This window comes from Equus przewalskii, chromosome 22 (assembly GCF_037783145.1).
Source record: "Equus przewalskii isolate Varuska chromosome 22, EquPr2, whole genome shotgun sequence".
In the NCBI taxonomy this organism is placed as follows: Eukaryota; Metazoa; Chordata; class Mammalia; order Perissodactyla; family Equidae; genus Equus; species Equus przewalskii.
The window spans coordinates 6,323,442-6,351,044 of record NC_091852.1 but is presented as its reverse complement, the minus strand read 5'-3'; the positions used below and the strand labels follow the sequence as shown (position 1 = coordinate 6,351,044).

The window sequence follows — 27,603 nt, the reverse complement described above, 5'->3', positions numbered from 1 at the left end:
AATTAAATTGACATGAAATAGATTAAGGAGAAAATCAAACAAAGTTTAATAACATGCATACATGGGAGAAACCCAGGAAAACTGCATAACTATCCTCAGGTAAATCCTCAGCAGAGGACAGAAGATGTTGAGGGTGGGGAGAGTCAGGGACTTCAAAGGGAAGGAAGGCAATTCACAGATAGGTGAAAAGAAGCAAATATTTCGAAAACAAGTGTTTATTTGGCCATGCAGAAACAGAAGAACACAGAGGGAGCCCAACAAACAGGCTTTTCTAAGTTCCTCCCTGTGTATCACCCAGTTCATGTTATGCCAAGGTGATAGCTTCCTGAGACAGGTTTTTTTATCTGAATTCTTTTAGGCAGTTAAGAGGAGGTAACAAGAAAAACTTTCTGAGTCTTTTGTGTCTTACAAATAGTCTGCCTAAAATAATTCTCATGTTGAAGAGATACATTTTGGGGTGGCAAATGTTGCTCCCCTTCATCCCAGTCCTTTGGCAACCGGGGCTGGCAGAGTATAAAGGGAGATTTATGCAGTTAGCACTTGCCTGAGAACAGACCAGGGGCTGAACGATTACAGTAGAGGCAGGAGCGAAAAACACAGGTATGAGCCTGTTCCTAAGGAAAAGGAGATAATGCCAACAGCTCCTTTGGAAGTAAAGGAAGAGATGTGTGATCTGGTTTTTTTGTGATGAGGGGAAAAAATGTCTGTGCAGTAGATAGTAGGAGCCATCTTCTTGCATAATGATTTAAAAGGGCCTTTTAAAAGTTCTTTGCCAAAATTCTGAGCAAAAGAGATCAGGGCCCATTATGCCCAGGATTCTCATTATTCCATCTATGCTCCACTGTTTGATTTCCAGCATGAAGAGCAGGTCACCATTGAGCCGGATTCTCCAGGAAACAAAGAAGATAAAAAGGACGATCAAGAGATGCATCAAAAAGAGCACAGGCTTCAATCAGAGAAATAACCACACCTACCTCCTAAACAGAATAGTTGTTTTATCTTCATCTAATTTTTAAGATTTATTATGATTTATCAGAGATGGTCACCACCACCAATCCTCCCTCCCCATTACCTACCCAACACAATTTTCAGAAAATTAATGGAGAAGAGGTTGGTGTCAAGATGGCAGCATAGGCAGACTCTGAGCTTCACAGGGTGAGACTTTCCTCTTGGTGTCAGTGCTGCCGGCCTGGCATCGCTTCCCCATCAGGAGACCCAGTGCCCCCTCTGAGCATTTTGCTCTGAGAATCTCTTGATGGAGGTGAGTGGCGCCAACCCCACAGCACAACCATAAGCATTATTTCTTTAAGTTGTCTCACAAAATCAGCTGCCTGAACCTTGGGTATAAGGCTGCCCCAGCCTTGGGTTCGGGTCCCAAGGTTCTCTTGTTGGAGCCTGGCTTTGGGGTTCGGATCCCTGTCCAGAGGTGGCCTGGCTCAGGGAAGTGAGAGTCTGCATGTGGTTGGAAGGATTGTGCGACCCGGCCACCCCAGAAGAACTGATGCTCGGCTCTGGCCAACAGGAGCCATGCCTGCTAACTAGTCATTGGGCAGTGAGGGCTTGAAGCCCATTTGAGTTTGTCACTGCTGGGACTTGAAGCCTGTTTGAGGGCCCTTTCTGTGTCAGTGACAGAAGGAGCTGGTCTTTGGAATCACAGAGTCTGAGTCTTATCTTGTAACTGTGGTACAAGGCGGGGTTAGGTCCCTGCAATCTGAGTCTTAACCTTTGAGCCGCCTGGAACAAAGTGGGCGGGCATGACCAGTAGGGGATCCTCATATCCCTCTCTGTTTCCTCAACAGACAGGCTTCCAGGCCTCTTAGATCTCTCTGCCTCAGTTTCCTTACCAGCCGTCCTTGGGGAAGCTTGATGCCCCTGTTCTTTCCCTTGCACTTCCTTCTGGAAACGTTCAATCGGCCTCTCCTCTCCCAGATCGGACCTTCCTGGGGTTGCTTAGTCTCCTTAACCGTCCTCCTTCGAGAGGGCGACTTTGCTTTTGCTGGTGGAAGAAACAAGGCTCAGGACTCGAGAAGACATCTGTGGTGAGTCACGGAACTCGTTCACGAGGGGGCCAAGGTACTTGCCCTCCCAGCACTTGGTCCTGTTTTTCTTTTACTGGATATTGGATCTGTCAGAGTTTTTTGTTGTTTTTCTCTTTGCACTAACCCTTTCCAACAGGACTGGCTAAAAATGATGGGATTTATGTAAAATGATTACATCTCTTTTGCCTAATTATATTTTAAACTACACTGTGGGGATTGTGAGCACATATAAATCCACCTTCAGGAAATATGAATTAACCATGCTAATAGAGACCTCACCTTAAATTGGCCAAAATGGGGCAAGTTCAGTTTACCCAAACTGGTGTATTTGCACATGTAATTGGAGACAAAGCTGGCCATAAAAAACTAAACCACCAATGGGAAGCCTGTTTTAATTTTTGTGTGTGTGTGAGGGAGATTGTCCCTGAGCCAACATCTGCACCCATCTTCCTCTATTTTATATGCAGGATGCCACCACAGCATGGCTTGATGGCAGTGTGTAGGTCTGCACTCGGGATCTGCACCCTCTAACCCCAGGCCGCTGAAGTGGAGCATGCAAATTTAACCACTACGCCACTGGGCCAGCCCTGCCTATTTTGATTTTTGAGTCTTCTAAACAAGATCAAAAGTCCCGTACTGACTCTTTAAGAAAAAATAATTAAATAAACAAACAGCTAGCTAAAGGACACCCCCTCTGCTGCTCCTCCCTCCTTTCTTGCTGGGCTCCACCACTTCAACTTCCCCAAAATTCCAGATCTGAAACTAAGCAAGTGAAAGTAAGTAAACTTTTAAAATATTTTTTAAATTGTAATAGCCACTTTGGGGAAACTCTGTTCCAGAAAAGTCCACCTTAAAAGAGAGGATTCCAAACCTCTCACAATAGCATGCATTCTTTGATTAATACACAGACGCTGCTAAAAGAAAAAATGACCTTAAAACCAGCTATAAAAAAGGATCCTTAAAGCAAAAAGAAAAAAAATCTTTAACACAAATCTTTAGCCATCTGAAGAAGTCACAATCTGGATCCAGCATTCTTTTAAATTTTGTGCCTGAGACATGGCTGAAATTTTTAAAAATCTGTTTCCAATTGTTTCCGTGTCTCTGTGTGTTTGTCCGGATGATGTAATTTTAAAGAGACCTCTATTTAATTGACTTAAAATAAGCACTTATGTAAGTTATTTCTAAATGTGATAAAAAGTAGCCCAAATGTCTTTCAAGTTAGCATGATCTAAAATGATCTTTGGTAAATAAAAACTTGTTGAAGTTTGTTGGTTTATTAAAGTAGACATGTCCTCAGAGTTATCAAATTAGGATGTAATGGAAACATACCATCTTCATGAGTCAAACAAACTCATGTTGTCTCTGTTACAGAATTTGTCAACAAAACTAATAACTTAAAATAATAGCTAATTTTGTCGGATAATTCATGAAGTTTTTATAGGCAATCTAAATATTCATTGGAAACAGGTAAACTAAACAGATGTAAAAAGGTAAAAGTTTGGGGGAAAACTTTGAACAATAATCATGTGTTCTAATATATGTACATACAACAACTTAAAATGATGGCTAACTGCTCTGGTGTCACATAAAGACTTTGTGAGTAATCTGGACATGATCGTTAAAAACAAATGGCTTATGGGGCTGGCCCCAGGGCCTAGTGATTAAGTTCACGCCCTCTGCTTCAGCAGCCCAGGGTTTTGTCAGTTCAGATCCTGGGCACGGACATGGCACAGCTCATCAAGCCATGCTGAGGCGACATCCCACATGCCACAACTAGAAGGATCCACAACTAAAAAGCATACAACTGTGTACCAGGAGGCTTTGGGGAGAAAAAGGAAAAAAATAAAATCTTAAAAAAAAAAAACAAAAAACAAATGGCTTAAATGTAAGTGAGGTAAGAGTTTATGGATAAGCTTTTAACAATAATTATATTTTATAACATACGTATTTAGAATAACTTCCAACATCTCTCTGGTAAGTTAAAACTTTGAAGTTTTACTCGATTAAATTAAATGATAAAAAATTCCTTAAATAGCTAGATAATTTCTAAGGAGGATAAAATACCAGATAAAGGTTAATCTTTTGGCTTCTTGTTACAAAAAAAAACTAAAAGATGTTCAGGTCTATTAGTAAACATGTCCTATATTTTATTAAAAGATTATGCTATGAAGTAACATGTTTCTAAAAATTATAAAAATTATTTATAAATACGCCAAGCTACAGAATACTAACGTAAAAGACAGTATGTAATTACTTACTTCTTAGTTTTCACAGACAAAATCAAAGTTTGTAATGGCTAAAAATTCTAATTAATACATATGATTAAATTTGGGCCCAGCCTTGTGGCCGAGTGGTTCAAGTTTGATGCGCTCTGCTTTGGGAGCCCAGGTTCTCAGGTTCAGGTCCTGGGCACAGACCAACTCTGCCCACCAGCCCGTTGTGGAAGTGCTCCATCTACAAAAAAATAGAGGAAGGTTGGCACAGATGTTAGCTCAGGGCGAAGCTTCCTCAGTAAAAAAAAGCTACTAAAAGTTAATAAGGGAAACATCTTTGTAATCAAGGAAAGTAAAATGTATGTTTTCAGTAAAGAAGACATAAAGATTAGAGATATTTTTATTTTTTCTGTTAAAAAAGATAAGCTTGTCCTAGAGTACTAGGAAAAAAACGGAGGAAGACATAGAACAAATTCTAAATGTAAGAAGCAAGTGACAGAAGGTTTGTGAAAGTAAAAACCCCAAGAAAAGAGTTTTATACATAGTTGACTAAGATTAAAATAAATTCAATTAAATAAATGTTTCTATATCAAAAGCAACTTAAGAAATTAAAAATTTGGGTTTCTCTCTCTTAAAAGGATAATCTTAAAGTTTGGTCCATTCTTGATAAAGAGATTATGAAAGGTTTTTTTTCTTTGCTTTTGAGTGAGTCTACTTACAATGCAGACAATCTATGTTTGGTTAAAATAGCTTGCTATGCTCAAGGAGGCTGAAGTCTCTCTATTCAGGTTTTCTTTTTAGACTATTTCACTCTCTCTGTTTGCCTGTGACATTTTCTGTTGTCACCTTGACTAAATGGATAACTAAACATTATTTCCTATTTGACCAAGTGTTTTAAAACCCTTTGCTATTTTTTTTTTTACAAATTTCCCCAAGGTTCAAGCCCTAAGTAAAGTCTTTCTTTTGAGGGGTTTCCAATAGCACTCTGGGGACTTCTCAAAGAATTTGCTCTCTCTTTCAATAAAGCCAGCGATATTAAACTAGTTAGGCTTATTTGGTGTATTAAATTACATAAATTATCAAATAAATAATAATAAACTTTCTCAGGTTATATCATACGGGTAAATGTTATTGATGTAAGTGGTCCTTGATACCTGTTTCACATCTCAAAGTGCTCCAGGTATCCATAGGAAACTCCAAAAGTTGACAATAGAGCCTGATACCAGGTCTGCACAGTTAGTGGAGGTAGGCTTCAGGGTGTTCAACACCCGAGATATGACAGAAGAAATGAAAGATGACCAAGAGTTGCAGAGGCAAGCTACTCTGCTCTTGGTGGACCTCCAGTCTTCTTGAGGTCACCAAAGGGAGAAGAAGATGCCACAGGTGAGTGACCCTGGCCCCCCACAGCGGGGTCACACAAAGGTCACCAACGAAGTTGGGGCTTAATCAGTGTGCTACTACAGATGAGAAGGGCATTGGGATTGTCCGAACCAACCCCAGGGAGGGAAGGGATCAGACAAGACCAAGCCCATGACTACAGATGAGATGTGATGGGGCCCTGGGGCTCCAAGTTTGGCTCCAGGCAACCAGTCCTCATCTCCCCAGAAGAGCCCCAGGGAACCTTAGCAGTGGGAGGAGGGCATGTTGAATTTTTGCTCAATGCTGGGGCCACATTCCTGGTGTTAAATACCTAAAAAGGAACCCTTTCAAATAAACATGTGATAGACAAGGAGTATTAGGTAGAGGAGAGACCAGAAGTTTTCTGGAGCACTTGACCTGTGAAATAAGATCAAAAACATTAAGATGTTCTTTTCTATATCTGCCAGAATACCCTGTTCCTCTCCTCAGGAGGGACATGTTATCAAAACTAGGGACCTCAATAAACTTGGAACAAGACAAAATAGAAATCCAAGTTCTCAAAAATTGGGAGGTCGAGCTCATGGGTTTGTTACAAACGTACCAGTACCTGAAAAGGAGGAAATTCCCCAAACATTCTAAGCCAAGCCAACTCGGAGGTATGGACACAAGGACAAATGGGACAGGCAGTCACTGCCATACCTGTAAAGGTGGACTTAAAGCAGATAGACCACTGGCCTCTGGCATAACAATATCCCCTAAAGTCAGAAGCCATAAGAAAAATCCCTCCTGTAATTTGACAAACTTTAAAACAAGGAATAAGCCGGCCATATAGCTACCCATGTAACGTTCCCATTTTACCCATTAAAAAGCCAGGAAAGGGGGAGTACAGATTTGTTCAAGACCTTAGGGCTGTCAACAAAATAGTCCAAGACCCACGTCCTGTAGGACCTCATCCTTACACCTGCTGGCTAATCTCCCTGGGACAGCGTGTTTCAGACAGCACTAGATTAAAAGATGCTTTATTTTATGTCCCATTGGACCCTGAGTCCCAAGAGATTTCTGTCTTTGAATGGGAGGACCCAGACTCCCGCCAGAAACAACAATACTGCTGGGCTGTCTTACTCCATGGATTTAAAAACTCCCTTACAATTTGGGGGGAAATTCTGGGCCAAGATTTAAGGGAATTAAAATTAAAACAAAGCACTGTGTGGATGGCATCCTAGCAGCCAGTTCGTCTAAGAAAATCTCTGATGAGAACACGGTGACCATGCTAAACTTCTTAGTCAGTAAGAGATATAAAGTGTCTAAGGGAAAACACTGATATCTAAAGAGACTCTAAAGTACTTGGGGTTTATTATTTCAAAAGGGCAGCACAACCTTCCTCAAGAGAGGAAAATGGTAATATATCAACTTCTCCACCAAGAACATGTAAGCGCTATGAGGATCTCATTCTTGAGATGGCACATGTGGATCCCTAATTGGGGTTGATTGCTAAGGCTCTCTATGACAAATTACAGGGTCCAGAAACGGACCCCTCTGAATGGGATGAGCTATGTGACCAAGCTTTCAGTAATCCTAGAAACTTACTAATAGAAGCACCTGCACTGGCCTTACCAGACCTGAGCAAACCATCTGACTTGTACCTTCATGAAAGACAAGGAGTAACTCTGGGAGGATTAGCCCCAATGTTGGGACCCTTAAAGAGAGTGATAGCCTGTTTCTCAAAGCAGCTAGACACCATGGCAAAAAGATGGCCTTCATGCCTGAGAGCTGTAACTGCCACCTCCCTGTTAATCAAGGATATGAACAACTTGGAGCTATGCCTGGTGACCTACAGACTTACCTTAGACCAGCGGGAAAAGTTCTACTCCTCTACCAGCCCCTATGACAACACCCACACTGAGGAGGAAGTAATTACAGAAGATGAAGCTTTGCTCCACGCCGCAAGAATGAGGAACAGGATAAAAGTAGAGGAGGGATTCTCTCACCAGCCATGGACTTTAATTCGCTTCTCTTGTCCTGCCTAAACTCTAACCTTTTGTGTTTGACCTAATTCTCTTGTCTTCTTGAAGGGCGCGGACATTCTTCTCTCCAACAACTTTGGCGTCTTGAGCTTATGCGGTTTCAGCTATGCACGAGGAAGAAGCTCAAAGTGACAACCACCCTGGACCTACTAGCTCTGAACCTGACCAGAGTGACAAAAATGATGCCTACGCAGACAGGCGGGGAGTTGCACGGAAGTAATCTGCCCTCATTAACATCGTAAATTCTCCTCTGGGAGGGGCAAGGCAGCCATTGTTAGATTATGTGATGCATGTAGATTTCAAACCACGCATGTGCAAGCTTCTGCCAGCCTCTACATGAGATGATGAAAGTTTCCCCTTTGAATATTCATTCCCTATCCCAAATAAATGTACGCACTTCCCATGCTCAGAGAGCCATAGCTTTGTGAATTATTCCCTACGGTCTCCATTTTCTTTCCTGCATGCCGGCAAACAAAATTTCTGCTTTATGTGACAATTGCTTCTGGTGCAGATTGATTGATTAACTCACGAAGAGGGGGACACACATTTAGTCTGGAAACATACCCACCACCCCATAACAAAACTCTGGACACAAAAGAAGACCTGCCAACAATTCTAGAACTTTCTGAGAAAGCTGTATGACAACCTACTGGTTAATAGCTCTCAAATCCACAAAATCCTTCTTTACATTTCAAGCACCCAGTGAAGTCTGTCAGCCTCCCGCTAAAAAGTATGGTGAGCGAGGACAGGGAACCACCGGCTTCCTCAAACTTTGTGTAACCAGAAGGGATGACAGTTCATTGGATTTTTATTTCTTTTGAAATGTTTACATTTAAAGACAGTGGCTTAAAAGCTAATGGAGGCCCTAATAGTCCAGTGAGAAACACCCTCGTTCTATGATTTATTTTCAGTTTTTGGTTAGTTTTCCATCTCCCTTGTTCCATTTCCAGGAGCACATTTTCTCATCTCTGTCACCCCTCATTCAATTCAGCAAATCACATCCATTCAGCAAAGACGGATCGAAACCATGGCTGCTTTTTAGTCTAAAATGAAAGGAGTTTCCCGTTTCTATATTGTAGGACATGTACTTCATGAGTTTGGTTGTTTGCTTGCTTGATATACAAAGCCCCATCCAGCCTTAGCTGCCAGTTCGTTTCATTATTTTGGTGTTGACTTCTGTCTGGCCTTTTTGCTTTTGTCTTCTGACAGGTATCTGGAGAGGAAGTATGGTACAGTTCAGGATTTTTATCAGAAACACAAAACCACCCTTCGGTATATCCTCTGGGGCATCTTATTAACAGGTAAATAACAAAGGGGGATGGATCGCATGTCTCTTTTCATGGATCCCCCAAATATTAGCTTTCTGTGGAAAGAAAATAAGTCTCCCCCCTGTCCTGGACCTCACAGAATCATACAGAAAGGGAGAGAATTCAATCAGGAAGCCCCTGGGCGGAGGGAGGGGTCTCAGCGTGGGACACCTATGCAGAGTGGTTCCCTGTTCAGTTTTTGTGCCAGCAGCTAATGTTTTAGGTCCCCTACTCCTGTGGCTTTTGTGGCTATGGTGTGGATTTGAGGGCTGGTTCATCAAATCCAGGCAACTAGAAAACATGGTGATAATCACAGGGCAGAAACCTAATTGCAGGGGAAATATAAGCAATTAATACTCTATGCAAACACAACACGAGGAAGAGCCGGGGTTCAGGTAGCCCACTCTTCTTTCCTGAAGGCAGAACCGTACTGTCCTTACAGATGAGCACATCTCCACTTTTGCTCCCTTCAAGCAAAGGGCTCTGCAGCCCATTTTAAAGAGCACTCCCGTCTATAAGATGGGACCCTCCCACCCAAGTCCAGAGACATTAACCCAAGACCACTGCTCCCTGAGGTCAGTGGATCTGCTGGTGCTCACACTGCAGGAACAGGGAAGAGCCATAAACTTTCTGTGTTCCAGGCCAGATGGTGTCTCAGGCTTTGCACCGCCATGTGGTGAAACCAACGTAACTGCCTTATGGGACAAAAGCACACAGACAGTGTGGCTGTGTTCCCATGAGACTTTATTTGTAGAAGACAGATACAAACATAAAAATACAGCTGTACTTGCCACCTACAAAGCACATGGCAGGCCACATTTAACCTGCAGACAGTGTTTGGTGACCTTTAACAGGAAACCTTGTTGTTCTTATCCTACAACCTCCTCTTCAAAAGCAGCCCCCTTGGTAATTGCCCCACCCCTTCCCCTTTCCTGTAGAGATCCCGGGACACTTAGAGATTGTTGGTGGGCCCGTTTTCCTACTCAAGCTTAGGCCAAATCTGAGCTGCAAACCAGCGGAATCAATACCTTTAGTCAGTGGTTGCTTCAACGCCTGGCCTTTCGCTGACGGAAGTTTGCCTGCCAAGTCTGAATGCCAGAAAAAAGTGGTTAGCACTGAGTGAGAGGCCCGGTGATGAAGCATCAGGATTTGAGAACTCAGAAGGTTCTATAAGAGAAAAAGACTTAGCACGCTGTCCTCCTAGCGTTCATGGTGACATTGTTAGGGACTTGCTTGGAAAAACAACAGAAGCTCCCAAAATCCACTACTTATAATCAGAGGAGCCCACAGCCCTATCACGAGCTCTCCCGCCTTCAATGCTCCCTTGACTGAACCCCCCTTGGTGGAGCTGATTGGTGCTGTGGCTGGTCTCCAGCTGGTGCTGATGGTCCCCATCTGTGTCTGCTTCCTGGCAGTTTACCTGGCTATGGTGATCGCTGCGTGTGCCCTCAACTTTCACCAAGCCCTTCCTCTCTTCGTGATCACCGTGGCTACCATCTTCTTTGTGGTCTGGGATCACTTTATGGCCAAATATGAGCATCGTGTCAAAGAACTCCTGTCTCCTGGCAGAAGGCTTCTGGACAGACATTGGTCCTGGCTGAAGTGGTAAATGCAGTTGGTTCTCTTACTGCCATTGAAAAGGAGCTTAGTTTTTTCGAAAACTCTTCCAAAACTGTGTTCTGAAATTGCTTCCTCATTGTGGGATATTGAAGCTAGAGAAAACCTAGGAAATAGTCTATTAAAATGCCTTCATTTTATATATTATATTTATATTATATTATATATAATATTATATAGATATTATATATATTATATTTTATTGTAAAATTTTATAAACAGGAAATCAAGACCTCAATAAGGTAATGACTCATTTGAGATATGTTCAAATGTCCCCACAAACTGCCTTACTTTCAACTGCCACTAAATGATAAGATGTTGTCCAAAGGATGGGATGGTTCTCACTTGGGGAGGTGACCCTCTGCTCTAGGCATGAAGCTAGCCTCCTTCAGAGGAAGGGTCTGTGAATTATTAAAGCCAATCCTCTCCTACAGAGCCCATGTCCTGTGGGGGACCACGCAGGGCATTTCTCACAGCCTCTCTCTGTGGGATCTTCTCTCCCTCCAGGTGGCCCTGCTGGGTAGGACCCAGGGCCCATTCTCCCCAGCATAGCCCACCTGGGATCTACCAGGAAACTTCACCCATCCTTGGCCTAATAAACCAGGGTTGTGTAATCCCAACACAGCACCCTTTCTGGTTCTGCCATCCAAGCTGTGAGTCAGCCTGGCCATGCCCACCTGATTCCCCAGGGAGTTGAATCTACTGTAAGGTCCAACTTGGCTCTCTGGGGCTCGGGTGAGGTCCCCCAACTGCAGAGAATGCATTTCAAATTCTCCCTTAAAGGGAAGAAAGTAACACCTCACGCATCCTCCAAAATGGAGGTGAGGACTCCCCATAGATCTCTGAAAGAAATCATCAGACTTCTCTCCAAACATCCTTTCTTCTCTCTGACCCCTTTAGATGTCCTTGAACGGCCCAAGGGCTGTGGAATGAGGGGGACACATTGCTTAATGTTTTCGCTCTTTGACTTTATAGTCACACTAAAAGAGGGTATGTTGCAATTTCTAGAAGCATAACTTCCTGGTGCCAGAGTGTGTTACTCTTAATATTCTTTGTTTGTTGGTTTAAGCCTGATTAAGATTTCCAAGTTAGCACTTGGATGCTACAAATGAGCCACAAATACAACAATTGATTCCCCCTTTCTGGTTCTCTCAGGGTGATTTGGAGCTCTCTGATCCTGGGAGTTGTCTTCTGGCTGATCTTTGACACTGCCAAATTGGGCCAACAGCAGCTGGTGTCCTTCGGTGGGCTCATAGTGTACGTTATCCTGCTATTTCTATTCTCCAAGCACCCAACCAAAGTAAGTATCAAATTCATCTTTTCTGTTTTTTTCTCTCTTTTTTCTCATGTGTAAATTGCTCAAAGTAATGAGTGTGAGAGAATTTAACTGTTATTCAGTATTTTTCTTACCTTGCTATGATATTTTGAGTGCCTAGGGGGCACTTCTTCCTGAACTTTCATAGAACCGTCACGTTCTCATTGTTCATTCTCAGTAATTTTCCAGTTACACACTCAGTGAGATGTTGTGTACTGTCAAGTCGAACTTCTACTCGTGGCCACCCCTCTCCCCATCAAACACACATTCAAAGAGAATGCATCCATTTTGATCCAGATTTCCCCAGGCCAGTAAATAATCTAATATTCTACCATTGGATTCTGCAGTTTATCAAATTCCCATTTGTAATTTTGGCTATTTTACTCCAAAAGTTTGTCGTTGAACAGTTTTGTTCACATTGAATTCCAACCTCATCCTTGTTCTGTCAGTCAGTAACCCAACACATGGGCAAGAATTCTGAGACATCAGTTCTTCACAAATGACTCATAATGGCAAATTCTGGAAGACTTCACTGGCTGAAAGGTGACCACTCAAAAGAAAGCGTTAGGCAGAGATCACATCACCTAATGTGATCCACTTCTTTGCCCTGTGAACATCTCTGCTGTGTTCTATGCCTCCACTCCCATAGTTCTTTGCAGGCCACTCAGCTCTGCACCAAAAATGAACGCAGCTGATTGTCCATGACTCTGCTCTCCCTGGGTCTGCATTAGAGATAAGAGGCTCCTTTTACAGCAAAATGAGAGCCCCTCAACAAGGTGGAATTTCTTTCACTTAATTCACTTACAGTTTGTCAGATCAACAAACCTAGGATGCACAGAAAAGTCATGTTCTGCCTCTCCATCTTCCAGACAGTGGAAATAATTATATGTATTAAATATTTACAGTGTAACCAGCAAGGGTAGATCCTTCCTCCTTGTGGCCCTGCTAAGACACCTCTTTGGGTCTAAGTTGTTTTATCATGACATAATGATTACATACTCCCTTGAGACTGAAGGCTTCAAACTCAGATTTAGAAAGAGAGAATACAACCTTGAGATTTCTGGGTATGAGTTTATTAAGGGACTCTCTATTCATAACTGCTTGGGTCTCCCAGAGAAGGTGGATCACAAGCCACGTGTGAGAAGCTACTGAGGAAACAGTGAGGCTCTGGGCGTTTATGCTGAGGTCAGCACTCACCCTCTAATAAGATACATCTCTCTCCATCTTTCTCCATAGGTTCGCTGGAGGCCTGTCTTTTGGGGAATTGGGTTACAGTTTCTTCTTGGGCTCTTAATACTAAGGACCGGCCCTGGACTTATGGCTTTTCAGTGGTTGGGCAACCAAGTTGAGGTAAGTTGGGTTCAGAAAGAATATCTTACTTTTAGTGTTTTAACATTTGAATATAATCGTCAAGATATGTCAGAAATAGGTTTATTTTTCTGCATGAGTTGACTCAAATTTCAATTTCATAGCATGAGTTAGACAAATAATTTTATGTGTCAAATGTTAATCTGTCCAGTTTATTAATCTTATTGTTGCCCCTCACCCATACCATCCACTACATCTCTCCCCTCTCCCAGTTGCCCCCTTCATCCTGCCAAAGGGGTGTCACAATTCTAAGACGGTTCCACAAACAGAGAGACAGACTCTCTTTGCATCTAGTGGTCAGCAGTGCCACTCATGTGCCATCTATTGCTTCTGCAGCAAATTACCACACCCAGCTTATTCTTTAGCACCCTAGACTCACACTGAATGTTAGAAATGCCGGGAAGTCTGTGCACAGTTATAGTTCAAAAATACACTCTCGTGCCACCCACTGCGGGGAGAAAAGCTGACAAAATTAACTCTCCAAGTCTACCCAACAAGTTTGCTGGGTCCTCACCCTCTGCAGGGCCTGGTGGGTCCTGGGGACAGTAACCACCACTTCAGGGGTTATAATGGTCTCCTCTTGCCCTTTCTTTATCTCAGAACTTCTTGGAGCACACTGACGCTGGTGCTTCATTTCTCTTTGGTGAGAACTACAAAGACCACTTCTTGGCATTTAAGGTAAAGCCAAACCCTTTTCTATGGAGTCACATCCTTTTCAGTAACTTCTCAGTCTTTGTATATGTTCGGATAGAACCCAACTACCAGAAACCAGGCGTACAGCTGCTGGGCACATCATAGGTGCACAGCACACCACTGTCCTTTCTCATGACAATTTTATCTGAAGTCAGTAGATTATAAATGTTTACTTTGTTACTATAGCATTAAGAGAAACATCTAGAGGGGTCAGAAATTTTGGAATACTTTTGGAGGGCTTGTAGCATTGTCTGAGATACTTATGAAAAACCACGTGGGGCAACAGTATCTGAGATTTCAGGGAAAAGAACATTAGGTACCTGGCCATGAACAGGCATATGGCCAATAATGGCTGCTAGGTCCAGGATCGGTGACAGGTCTGTGCTCAGGAAACTCTCAGTCCTAGGCCAATCAGGACAACTGGACACCCACATCGGCCTCTGTTCTTCCAGAACCATACTCGTGCTAAACCATTCCCATTTTCCCTCAGCACAGCCTTTGCCTAGGGAGGCCTGGGGGCTGGACCTTCTCCCAGCCAAAGAAGGATGTTATTTTACAGTGGAAAGGCAACCTGGCCCCATGCCCAGCCTCATCAATTCCCTCTCAGGGCTCCCACAAGCCCCAGGAAGTCACTGTCCTCTGGGAAGTCCCTAAAGATGCTGGTCAATGAGTCAGAAAGATGCATTTGGCTTTTTCTTCAGCTTTTCTTTTTTTGGTGTATTATTGTTCCTATACTTCTAAACTGTCTTCTCACTTAGGGACTTCCAATTTACCTCCAAATTACCCCAGTTTCAGTTAGGCCAACTGTTAGATTGGACATTTTCTTAAACTGCTGATTTGATGCTTTGGTGCTGAGATAACTTAGCCATCTCTGAAAGGTCAAGTGTTTACAAATTGAGATGAAAATATGCTGATATTGTGATCTGAATCCAGAATTAGAAAAAATAAAGTCACAAAGAAGGCATCTCAGACCTCCCGCCCGCTCCCCCCAGGGCAGTAGCCTCCATCCTCTCTGCCAGCACAGAATCCCTGTGGGCACATTCAAGAGATGAGCCCCTTCGACTCCCTGACACTTTCAGGAAGGTTCTGCCCACCCATTAAAGCCAACAAAAGCACGCAAGTGCGTGAGCTCTGAATGATGGCGCAGAGTGTCTTCTAATATATAGTATAAATAGAGTTTCCTAAATTGGATCCTGTACAAATTGTCCTAGTCATTCTGAGCCTCTGGTGGCAGCTTGTCCCTGGCCATTTAGCTGGGGAGCAGAGGGGAAGGGGTGTGGAGGGGTAGGGGTGGGGAGGGACTGAGACCGCAGCTCTGTGTGGTCTCTGCAGGGGAGACACGGCTCCCTGTAGACACACAGGCTGCACTGAAGGCACCCAAAGAGCATCAGGAAAATAGGATCTAGGAAAGGACAACCTTTGTGAACACAGAAGTAAGCTGGTTTCCAAAGTTTAACCGTTTCTTAGTGATTCAAAAGTCTATAAGTAAAATAATTATCTTTCTAAAAGCTAAAATAATTCTCTCTCTAAAATAATTATCTTTCTAAAATTTTCCTCCATAGGAGGCACTGTGTGTGAGGACCTACTATGCTCTATCTGATCTGTGCAGCCACTTTGAATAAGGATCTGAGGTTGCTGGCACTTAATCTTGACCCAGGTTACTCTGCTAATAAGCGGTGAAGCTCGTGTCTATTTAATATCAGAACAAGAACATCTGCCAGTGGCCTTCGGTTTGTTAAGCCTCCCTATTACAAATTCCTCCAAACCTTCATTCCTTCTCTGAGACACTAAAGGAAGAAAAGATCATTACAGCAGAGGGAAAAAAATGTTGTTTACGATGAAATATACTCCAGCTTATCTAGAGCAAATTAGAATAAGAGACTGTAGATGGGGCAGCTGCCTGATAAAAGTGTTGTTTAGTTCAAGGGGAGTTTCCAGTATTTTTATGACGTTTCAGAGGAGGCAAAGGAGGTAGAAAGGAGACTGATCTGAAACCTACTAATTCTCCTGAGGCCAACGTTAGCCCACGATTGCTTTATCTCCTCCTCCAGGTCCTGCCAATGGTGGTTTTTTTTGGCGCCGTCATGTCCATGCTCTACTACCTCAGACTGATGCAGTGGATCATTAGAAAGGTACAGGACCAGAGGGTTTGGGTGATGGGTGTACAGCTGATTATTTCAGGGACAAAGTCCTATTTATTCAGAGTCTATTTATTCAGAGTTTTCCAAAGTGCTTCTCTCTTCCTACCAAGCTCTACCCTCTACCCCGAGTTATTGGATTCAAACCCAAAAATCCTACATGTGTCCCTAGAGGGAACTCTATCTCAGGGACTTCTGACAGGGCTTTGACTTGCAACCCACTTATATCTTCATGACACCTTAACAATTACTTCTTTAGCCACAGAATTGACTCCTACAGGTCCCACACCTGCCGGGGGAAACAGCACTGTCCTCCGTCTTGGGACCACCCTGTGCCTTATGCAGAGTCACTGCTTTTCCACAGGAGGTTCCAAAAGGGGGCACTCTGGTCTGGAAGCTGCTGGGAATCAGAGCAGGAAGGGGAAGCTGCTTTTCACTCCTCAGGGAGTTTTATAAGCCCATAAATTTTTTTTTAAGTCTAAAAAGTTAATCTCATTCCTGCTGGCCCAATAACTGTCAGTCCTACAGTCACATGTTAGACCAGAAATCTACGAAACGTGTAAGCTGATTTGAGCGCACACGAGAGCGAGGCCGTGCACACAGGGTTTGGGCACAACCCAGCCTTCCTTGGATCCCTGTTGATAAATAAAATGGAGAGAGAGAGAGAACCAGAATACCAGCAGAATTCACAATTTCAGCAAGAGCACCAAGGCCCACAATTTTCCAATTGTTGATTTAAGCATTCAGAACTACTGTGCCCATGTCTAAGGAGAAAGAATGCCACAGGAAGTCCCCATCCTGAGGTGGACACCACAGTCTCCCGTCGGAAGGGCCACTACGAAAGTGGGACCATAAACCACATCTGCTTGAGCGTTAAGTAGAAAAGGGCAAATGTCAACTACGCGCCACTACTTATTAGCTGCGTGGTTTTTGACAAAACAGCTAAACTCTTCTGTGCCTCAATTTCCTCTTCTATCAAATGGGCATAATTATAGGACTTTCCTTTAAGGGTTATTGTGTGGATTAAAGTGTCACTCAGATCAAGGGCTCAAAACTGCCTGGAATGCAGTAAGCCTGCCGTTACTGTCAGCAATTATTATAACTTATGACTCGTCCACAACGCTTCAGTGGAAATTCATTCGCATGATGTTGAAAGTACGTACAATGACTCAGACTTACCCCTCCAATAGGAGGGTGTGATTGGCCTGCTCTGAGGACTAGGTAAGATGTCCTCACAGTTAGCACATTGCTGGCCTGCCCACAGTTGTTGAAGGCCTCAGCGTTTTCCTCCAAAGATTTTATCCCTACTCTGAAGTTTTGTGTGTACAAATAGCTCTTCACTGACTTTGTCCCTTGTCCCCTTTTAGATTGGATGGGTCATGCTGGTTACTATGGGATCATCTCCTATTGAGTCTGTAGTTGCTGCTGGCAATATATTCGTCGGACTTGTAAGTTATAATATCAACAAAACAAAACACCTCTGAAATGGACTTCCAGAAAGTGAAATAAAAAAATATGATGGTTTTATTTCTTTTAGTGTAGAGGGAAGAGTGTCAAAATAAGGACCCCTCGACATTAAGAAAGTCCAGATTCCAGAGAGAGAAAAAGACAGAGACAGAGGGAGAGAGAGATCCCTTCCAAGAGTCTCAATTCCGATTGCGGCATTGGGGTTCTGGAAATTTGATGGAGAGGACGAAAAATTGAGTCATTTTGTCAAAGCTTCTCATGCAGAGATTCTCCACCAGTCTTTTCTGAACTTATAGAATTGTTGAGGCCTCTGGCCCACCCTTCAGAGGCGAGCAGCTCATTCGCTCACATGGAGTTCACCACTATCTCGAGCCTGCAAACCCGTAGCAGGCAGCCTCACCTGCTGTAGTGTAAGGCTAGGGCGATGAAAGAGACCAGGAAAGGCTCCCACCTACAACCGTGCAGCTGTATAGATACCTAAGTTCATTCTCAACTTGTCTGAACTGGCCAACAGTCTGTCTTTGCTGAGCCTGAGGATCAATGCTGATGAGCAAAAGCATTTTCACTCCCCATTCCATCCCATGGTTAAATGCTCTTTTGCCTGAAGTCCATTTAAGCAAAGAAATATGATGCAAAAGGAGTGTCTCTCAAAACAGCGGCATTCCTAAGGGACGGATGAGTGAGAAATAGCAATAGTCATCCTCATCACTCTGCACATGGAGCTTCAGGCAGAAGGGAGTCACATACCAAGGAAACCAAGTGTGAGTGCTCGCTAGCACGGCTGCCCAAGGAGGTTGGATTTGAAGCAAAAATAGTCACCCAGAAAAATACATGGCCCCGGATCCCAGGCTTATGACTGCTCCAAGCAGCTGAGCCTTCTTCTCGGCCAGCCCAGCCTGCTAACCTGGAGCACAGGCTTTAGAGCAGGGCCCATGCTTCCTTCCCTAGAAGCTCAAATTATTATAATTATAGTCGTAAGATCTCTCTGGACTAATTAGGGCACCATCTTGAGTTGATTACTCCTACCTGCGGGGTAAGAGGGCTCATGTACTGAATTTCTATTCAGTCCATAAATTGACGCTCAACACATTCACTCTTATAGAACAATTAGAAATAATAGGGGAAAATTGTAAAACTGCACACATGCTCAATTTGATACCTAATATGCTAAAAGGTCAGCTATTATTTATGAAGAGCCCGAGGCTGCAGGCCGCCTGCCTTCCTTGAGAGGACTCAAGCCTTTACAACTACACGCTACCTGATTCCTTTCCACCCAGGGGGAAGAAGGGGTCTTGATTCTCAATTAGGAAAAGGCCTCTGGGCACCTGACCTTGTTATTTTTTTTTCTGCTTGCGTCTCTATTTCCCTGTGGTGTCAGCAAAGAGGTTTAAGGTCTATCAAGATGAAGCTGGAAGATGCGAAGTCACGGTGGCTTCAGAATCCCCAGTTCTCAAGGCCAGGCCACTGGGCAGAGGTTCTTGGCCAATGATTTTCCAACCTTAGAAAAGTGTCCCCAGCCAGCAGAGTCCAGTCCCAGGCTAAGTGGGGGCCTTGTGTGAATTGGCCTTGCACACGTTGCAAACTTTACGCATGATTTTATATGCACATTCACCTAGAGTTCAAATGACCCAGACAGCTAGGGTGTAGTTCTCAAAATCGAGCATGCATCAGAACCACCTGGATGGCTTTTTAAAACAAGATTGCTGGCTCCAATGCCCAGAGTTTCTGATTCAGTAAGTCTAAGAATTTGCACGTCTATGGAGTTTTCAGGTGATGCTCATGGAGCTCGTCTGCAATCCACTCTTAGAAATACTGCTTTACAGGATGGAATTTTGAATAGATTGGCATACCCTCCTAAGACTTAAAAGGGAACACTTAATCTGGTCACTCACTCTTCATTTCCAGACGGAGTCTGCACTGCTGGTCCGACCATATTTACCACACGTCACCAAGTCTGAGCTCCATGCAATCATGACCGCTGGGTTCTCTACCATGGCTGGAAGTGTCTTAGGCATATACATTTCTTTTGGGGTAAGAATGTTTGGGGATCAATTCATGGAAAATGCAACCTCTTCTTTCTTTGCTATTGTCATTTCTCTTTTTCTTTACCATTGCTGCTGGATAAGGAGGCCAAAAGAGTGTCCTTTTTTGCTGGATGGCTGCTCACAGCTCCTTTGGCATTTGAATGGAGTTCCCCAAAGGAGTTTTGGGGCTTCACTTTTATATCCCTGCCACCCAAATGTGAATCATATCCAACCATGGCAGAATGCAATCATATTATGAGGCTACTTTGGCTGAAAATATAAACATGTGAAGAAAAAACCTGTTACACTAGTAAAGGCAATCTAAACCAGAGGTCAGCAAAGAATGACCCATGGGCCAATTCTAGATCACTCCTCTTCTCTTGTAACTGAATGTATACTGGAAACCAGCTACTCCTATTTCTTTCTTTATGGCAGCTTTCATGCTATGGAGTTAAGTAGTTGTGGCCCAAAAAGCCAAAAATATTTACTCTCTGGTCCTTTACAGAAAAAGTTATCTGACCCTGACCTAGAGCAGTGGTTCTCAAGCCTTTACTGCACATTAGAATCACCTGGGAGCCTTTAAAAGCCCAAATACCCAAGCCCATCCCCCAGAGTAATTAAACCAGAATCTCTTGGGATGAGACCCAGGCATCAGTATTTTTTTAACTCCTCAGATTCCAATGTACAGCCCGTTTGAGAACCGGTAGTCAATAGCATAGGGATGGAGAGCCTTATGATAACTGGGGCATGTGCCCCAAGCACAGAGCCAACAAGCCACATACAGATGCAACCCCCATGGGAGAGATGAGATCAACAGCAGCCGTGTGACCCAGGCCACTGGGCGTTCTTACAAGATAGGTGAGTTTCACTCCAGGACTTCATCCAGGCCTCGGAAGCTGATCAGCAAGAAAAGGGAAGAGGAAAAGGGTGAAGGAGACCTCAGGAACAGCACTGTCACTGGATCCCCAGATGATCCACTCTGCCACCACTGTGGGAACACTGCCTGCGGAAATGTGCTGGGTGGAATGGGAGTAGGAAGGGGTGCTGATTCTGGAATTCTGAAAAGATAGGCAAGAGAATCCAGAAACAATAAAGGTGTGTGGAGGGGAGGGGAAAGAGTGTAAGTAGACCTGCAGTGAGGAGAGCAGAGATGCTTACACATCACAGGGACTCTGCGTAAAGGAGTGTTATGTAAAGGCACAAACTTTCAGAAGAGCACGAGGAAGACAGAGAGGGTGGTTTCCATGCCCGCAGCCCCAGACATCCCCATCTAAATCGAGATGTGATGAAATATGAGCTCTAGGGACTGTTTGAACATTCCAAAGGACCACAGAGAGGTGGAGGGATCTGTGAAAGCTCCTACAGAACGGGATTAATTCTCTTGTAAAATAATCGGACTTTGGTTTTGTGCCTCTCTCCAGGGATGTGGTCAATTCATACCAATTCCTCCCTCTGAGTCTCACGGTGATGCCAACTTGGCTCCCTGAGCTCCTCCAAGCCTCCAAAGAAACACTGTTTTCTGGCATAGACACAGTTCCTGCCCTTCTCTTCCCTAGTGAGGCTTTTGGGACATTCTTCCTGAACGCAACAGAAAAGCTAAACCTAAGTTGGCCTTCTTTCTCCTAAAATTGCAGATTTCACCTGCCCACTTATTAACTGCTTCAGTTATGTCAGCGCCCGCGTCATTGGCTGTGGCTAAACTCCTTCGACCTGAGACAGAAACACCTAAAATAACCCTCAAGAATGCCATGAAAATGGGAATGAGGTAAGTGAGACACATTCACCTCATTAATGACTATACAAGCTGGGGTGTCAGGGAGTTCCACATTCAAAGTACAGCAAAAAATTGACAAAGGGAGCATAATGAATTATAGTATTAAAGTGAATTTAATTTCCCAATGACTATTAGACTTCACCCCCAAAAATCCTGTTTCAACACTTGAAAACCTTTTTTTTTCATTGAAATATAGCTGACATACAATATTAGTTTCAGGTGTACAACATAGTGATTCAACATTTATATAAATTATGAATTAATGACCACAGCAAGTCTAGTAACTGTCAGCATACAAAGTTATTACCATATTATTGACTGTATACCCTGTGCTGTACATTACATCCCCAAGACTTCTTTATTTTATAACTGGAAGTTTTTACCTCTCAATCCCCTTCACCTATTTCACCCACCCTCCCCCACTCTCCTCTAGTGACTACCAGTTTGTTCTCCGTATCTTTGAGTTTGTTTCTGTTTTGTTATGTTTATCCATTTGTTTTTTAGATTCCACATATAAGTGAAATCATAGAGTATTTGTCTTTCTCTGTCTGACTTATATCACTTAGCATAATACCCTCTAGGTTCATCCATGTTGTCACAAATGGCATGATTTCGTTCCTTTTTATGGCTGAGTAATATTCCATCGTATGTATATGCCATGTCTTCTTTATCCATCCATCTATCAATGAGCACTTAGGTTGCTTCCATATGTTGGCTATTGTAACTAATGCTGTAATGAACATAGGGGTGCATATATCTTTTTGAATTAGTGTTTTCATTTTCTTTGAATAAATGCCCAGAAGTAGAATTGCTGGATTGTATGGTAGTTCTATTTCTAATTTTTTGAGGAATCTGCATACTGTTTTCCATAGTGGCTGCACCAATTTACATTCCCACCCACAGTGTACGAGAGTTCTCTTTTCTTCACATCCTCACCAACACTTATTTCTTATCTTTTTGATAATAGCCATTCTGACAGGTATGAAGTGATAATTTATTGTAGCACTGATTTGCATTCCCTGATGATTAGTGATGTTGAGCATCTTTTCATGTGTCTGTTGACCATATGTATATCTTCTTTGGAAAAATGTCTATTCAGGTCCTCTGCTCATTTTTTAATTGAAGTTTTTGTTTGTATCCTATTGAGTTGTGTGAGTTCTTTATGCATTTTGGCTATCACCCCCTTATTGGATACATCATTTGTGAATATCTTCTCCCATTCAGTAGGTTGCCTTTTGGTTTTCTTCATGGCTTCCTTTGCTGTGCAAAAACTTTTTAGTTTGATGTAATTCCATTTGTTAATTTTTGCTTTTGCTGCCTTTGCCTGAGGAGACGGATCCATAAAAATATTGCTAAGACCAATGTCTAAAAGCTGACTGCCTACATTTTCTTCTAGGAGTTTTATGGTTTCAGGTCTTACATTTAAGTCTTTAATCCATTTTGAATTTATTTTTGTGTATAGTATAAGAAAGTGGCCTTGTTCCATTCTTTTGCATGTGGCTGTCCAGTTTTTCCAACACAACTTATTGAACGGATTATGTTTTCTCCCTTGTATATTCTTGTCTCCTTTGTCATAGATTAATTGACCGTATAAGCAGGGGTTCATTTCTGCACTTTCTATTCTGTTCCATTGATCTCTGTGTCTCTTTTTGTGCCAGTGCCATACTGTTACGATTACTATAGATTTGTAGTATTGTTTGAAATCAGAGAGTGTGATGCCTCCAGCTTTGTTCTTCTTTCTCAAGATTGCTTTTGCTGAAAACCTTTCCAAATACCTGAATGTCATTATATTTCCTTGACTTCAATGTAGATATTTTATTTTAAATATAGTGTAGTGTTCACTGAGCTTTGATTTAAAACTGTTACAAAGCCATAGAATGACCATTTCTGGAAGTGGCTTATATGATAGGGAAAGAAAGTGTGATATAGGTATCCTTAACCCCTATTTGGTTCATTTTCTTTTGCCCTGTGCAAAACAAATTAAAAGGGTGGAAAAGACTAAGGTATTTAGGATGTTCAAAAGTATTTCATTAAAGAACAGAATACATCAACAAACATGTTTCTGAGATTCACCCCTTGTTTGCATGTGGGTAAAGTCATAACCATGAATGAAAAAGCAAGTTGTCAAAAACTATATATATGGAATATGTGTGATTCCACTTATAAAGTTAGCAGATGTGTGAACCTACACAGCATGTTATTTAGGGATGCAGACATATAGGGAAATTGACAAGAAAGGGAATGATGAGCAACTTCTAGGGAGTCAGTTACCTCAGATTAAAGAGGATGAGATTAAGGAAGGGCACTGGTGGGGAGGGGGCCTCAAAGGTGAGGGTGACCTTCCATTTCTTACCTGATGGATGTCCTGGGCTTCCATGAATTATTAGTGTTTATACCATGAATATTTTATAAATATTCTCGGGTAGCTACTTTTAATTAAGTATAATTTTTAAAACCTATAATATTTTTATCTTTTCTCAACTTTTTAATAATAAATGCCCCCAATTAAAAGAGTAGTGTAACAGTTATATACACATAAGCCCATCACCTACACTCAGTAATTATAAATCCCATCATGATTTCATGGAATCCAGGTGAGGATTTTGACCACAGCATGGGCCTGAGAGTTTGTCTCTCCATCCGAATGAGCTCCGATTTCCCCATATCTACACCTCTGATGTCCATCTGCTGACAGCTCCTTGTTAATTCTGCCATTGCTATTTTTCGATAAAGTGATTCAAGGAATCTCCTAGAAGCCGCATCACATGGAGCATCCTCATCCATCTCCGTGGTAGCACACATCGCTGTGAATCTGATTGCCTTCCTGGCCCTGTTGTCTTTTGTGAACGCAGCCCTGTCCTGGTTTGGAAACATGTTTGACTACCCACAGCTGAGTTTCGAGGTATATTCTATCATGTTTCTCCTCCATTTTGTTTCTGCCCATCTTTGTTTAAAAATAAAATAGGTTTGTGAATCCCCTTCCCTTACTGCCTCTAGTGCACTTGTACACAAGCACCAACCTCTCATGTATCCCCTATCTTCCCACAGCTCTTTCTCTGTCTCCTGTGAGACTCCTTCCCCCAACATACAGTCATTCTCTCCATCCCAAGGATCCAGGTCACTTTATATGACTAATTCCAACCTTGACTCCTAATGAATAAATATGGACAAGGGTATGTGAAGGGATTTCTGTGCCCACAGGTGACACAGAGAGGGTGGGAACAATCTCTTTGTGAGGGTGAGGCAGAAGAACGGGAGCAAATCACAACTCTAATAAAGTATCTATTTTTGTTTTTTGTAGATAATATGCTCCTACATCTTCATGCCCTTTTCCTTGATGATGGGAGTAAACTGGCAAGACAGCTTTATGGTTGCCAAACTCATAGGTTATAAGACCTTCTTCGGTGAATTTGTGGCCTATGAGTACCTCTCAAAATTGGTGGATTTAAGGAAAGGATCTGGACCCAAATTTGTGGATGGTGTGCAGCAATATATGTCAGTGAGTAAATATTTTGATTTTTCAGTGCACTTCTTTATCACATACATATGTTTCATCAAATCGTTACTGGTGCCTCTTTATGTTAGGCAAGGCACTTAGAATATGACAAAACAGACCCCAAATCCCAGAGCTCATAATGAACACAGCACCTCATAATTTTCAGTTGCACTGAATGTGTGTTTTTGTGTGTGTAGAAGCACAACTAATCTTTACCACTGTGATCATTTACTGTTGAGTGCTGTGGGTTCAAACCCAGAGTGATACAAGCTGGGACTGGAATAACCCCATCAACAAGCATTTATCGAATGCCTTCTGTGTGCAATGTACCTAGGAACTGAGGCCACAGCATTGAACAAGTGATGAGGCCTCAGCCCTCGTGGGGCTCAGAGTCTAATGATGAGGAAGCTCTCTTCCTTTCAGCTTAAGCAATTCTTTGGACTCCGAGAAACTGCCTAAAGGCAACCTAGTGCCTGGACATCCTAACGAAGTAGTGAGACACAATTGCTGCTCTCCATGTAGGTGAGGGAAGAGAAGCAGCTCAGGGTCTGTGGTCTGAACCTTTGAGACAAGCGCCCTAGAACTATGCCAAGACTTAGGTCAATAGCCTGCAAGGAGATGCTCATGCCCCCTTGGCCTTGGATGGGATAAGGGAGCTCAGGTGAGGCTCTTACTTGGGCCATATTTGCAGCTGAGTCTCCAACTTCTATTTTCCTAATGAACAGAATTGTCACACACGGAAACCCCCAGGGAAATGGTGAACATTTCTGACCGCCACCGTTACTCCTGGAAACAATCTATTTGGAATTAATGTCCTAGGCACATATTGGGCTTTAAAAGGAAAGGGGAGGGAAAGCATGCTGCCCAAGCTTCTAACTGAGATGGCCCACCTCTGAACAGCCCCCACTCTCCAGCCTCGCAAAGACCAAACATGCACATTTACTCCCACGTGTTACACTAAATAACAGCACACCCCAAGAAAGTGTTGATTTGTGTGTTCTAATCAGGGCATTTGACTCACATATCCGATGTGAACAGTGGCTCTGTAGGTCTCCTGTTTCTCAAATGCTCATTCTTCAGCTGAGCACGCAGTGGGGCTTGGCCAAATGTCCTCATTGTCTGGATGCCACCACAAACCAGCTCGCTTCCCTGCCAAAAGTAAACCATAGGCTCAATTAAGTGAAATGTTTTCCATCCCCAACTGCCAGTTGCCAGGAGAAAGTAGTTTTGTTAACGAGCAAAGCAAGCTCACAGGTCTGGCAGTGCTGAGCAGGTTTGTGAGCAGGTTAGTAAGAGGATAGAGACAGGCCAAGAGAGCTGATTCGGGTTCGGGGTGAGCCCCAACAGGGGCAAGATCAAAATGGTGATGAGTCCCTGAAATTTCTGTTTATCAACCAAGAAGTCGTGGGGATGTCCCAGTAGTCTGGAAAAGGTACCATATGACTGAAGTGTAAGATCTGGGTCCATGAGGCAAAAATCCCCTGTGTGCCCACTGCTGACCTCCATCTAAGGTAAGAGGTCAGAATGTGTATGTCACACTTTATTACTCCATTTTCTCTTTCTTAGAGTAAAGATGAAATTTTTGCATGTTTGCTTGTTTGTTTATACATAATACATTTCATGGCACAGAAGTCAAAATGTACAAAAAGGTAGAGAGGGAAAAGTGAGTCATCCTCCCTATTTCTCTGGCACTAGCTCCTCTCCCTGTGCCATATCATGCTCACTGTTCTTAGCCTTGCTCTTTGCACTTAATAACATATCTGGAATGCCTTTCCATACCAGTGCCTGTGACACAGAATTCTATTGTATGAGCACACCATAATTTATTTTATCCAGTCCCCTGTTGATGAGCACTCTTATTGATATTTTGCTATTGGAAGTAGTGCTACAATGACCGTCCCTGTACATATGGCATCTTTGCTCACGTGAAGGAGAGCTGTAGGATGTCCTATTAATTTCCTAGTGCAGTTCTTTCCACCATGGAGTCTTGCACATTTATGGGCAAAGACAGAGCGGAATCATCCCAGCCTCCTTTTCCTCTTCTCATAAAACCCTACGTGGCCCCATCTGTGTGGCCCCATCTGTGTGCCCCCTCTGCAGATCCCCAGAAAGGAGAAAGAGGACTCTCCAACACTTCATGCCCTCTCCCTCCCCGTGGTCTCCTAATAAATTGCCTGTTTTTGAAGCCAATTGAACTAAATGAAAAGCACTAGACAGAGCAGAGGACGAGGATGAGCTTTTCCAGAAAAAGTGGACTGCTCAAATACTTGATATATTTTATTTTCCTGCCTGCTATATGCACGCTGAATGAACACATCAACAAAGGAGTTCTCAGAAACCATGAAAAGAAGAGGGGCTTTCTCAGCAAAAACTTACCATGACCACTCGAGTCTTGAATGTGGGCTTTAAAAAATCCAGTTGGTGAAAGAAAAGAAAGGCACTACCAGTTTTGAATGTAGCATTAGCCTGGTTTGTTCTTTGAGCCAAATCATAGATTTTTCAGGATTTGGGGGTAAAAATTATTGCCTCAATTGTGTGAGTGCCTTTGCCAGATTGGGTGTGCCTCCAGCGAACAGTGAAATGCCCTGGCTCTTCCAAGCCTCTGCAGTCAGTCCCTCACCCTGAGAAAGAACCATCTGGCCTGAGCAGCACCTCTTGCCTTCAGAATAGAGATGGAGGGGCACGCTCATACTTGGACAAATTCACCTTCCATCCTCTCACGGCCCTGTGAGACAACAGTCCATTCTTCCACCTCCAGGGGGCACCTAA

At 43.0% G+C, this 27,603-nt stretch overlaps 1 protein-coding gene and 1 long non-coding RNA gene across 12 annotated transcripts in view; one reads left to right on the top strand and one right to left on the bottom strand.

Annotated features, from left to right (window-relative positions):
- LOC103563420 (solute carrier family 28 member 3-like) overlaps nt 1-27,603 on the top strand; it is a 74,596-nt gene that overhangs the window by 34,703 nt on the left and 12,290 nt on the right. For 2 of the 11 annotated variants that reach the window (XM_070590787.1, XM_070590785.1), the window contains exons 3-15: nt 1,800-2,039; nt 7,684-7,851; nt 8,845-8,936; nt 10,358-10,547; nt 11,715-11,859; nt 13,111-13,224; nt 13,843-13,920; nt 15,987-16,067; nt 17,441-17,521; nt 19,446-19,571; nt 21,199-21,329; nt 24,072-24,240; nt 24,640-24,837. In XM_070590787.1, the coding sequence (XP_070446888.1) occupies nt 7,742-7,851; nt 8,845-8,936; nt 10,358-10,547; nt 11,715-11,859; nt 13,111-13,224; nt 13,843-13,920; nt 15,987-16,067; nt 17,441-17,521; nt 19,446-19,571; nt 21,199-21,329; nt 24,072-24,240; nt 24,640-24,837 (1,515 nt within the window). In that variant the 5' untranslated portion in view covers nt 1,800-2,039; nt 7,684-7,741. Of the gene's footprint in view, nt 1-1,799; nt 2,040-2,568; nt 2,816-3,741; nt 3,934-7,683; nt 7,874-8,844; nt 8,937-10,357; nt 10,548-11,714; nt 11,860-13,110; nt 13,225-13,842; nt 13,921-15,986; nt 16,068-17,440; nt 17,522-19,445; nt 19,572-21,198; nt 21,330-24,071; nt 24,241-24,639; nt 24,838-27,603 lie in introns of those variants that run through there. The other 9 variants (XM_070590786.1, XM_070590782.1, XM_070590784.1 and 6 more) reach the window with 9 other exon arrangements.
- Nucleotides 4,098-25,990, bottom strand: LOC139078785 (uncharacterized). Its single transcript, XR_011531899.1, has 2 exons — nt 25,856-25,990; nt 4,098-4,493 (listed from the first exon to the last, which is right to left on the bottom strand). It is a non-coding gene; the product is annotated as an uncharacterized lncRNA (long non-coding RNA).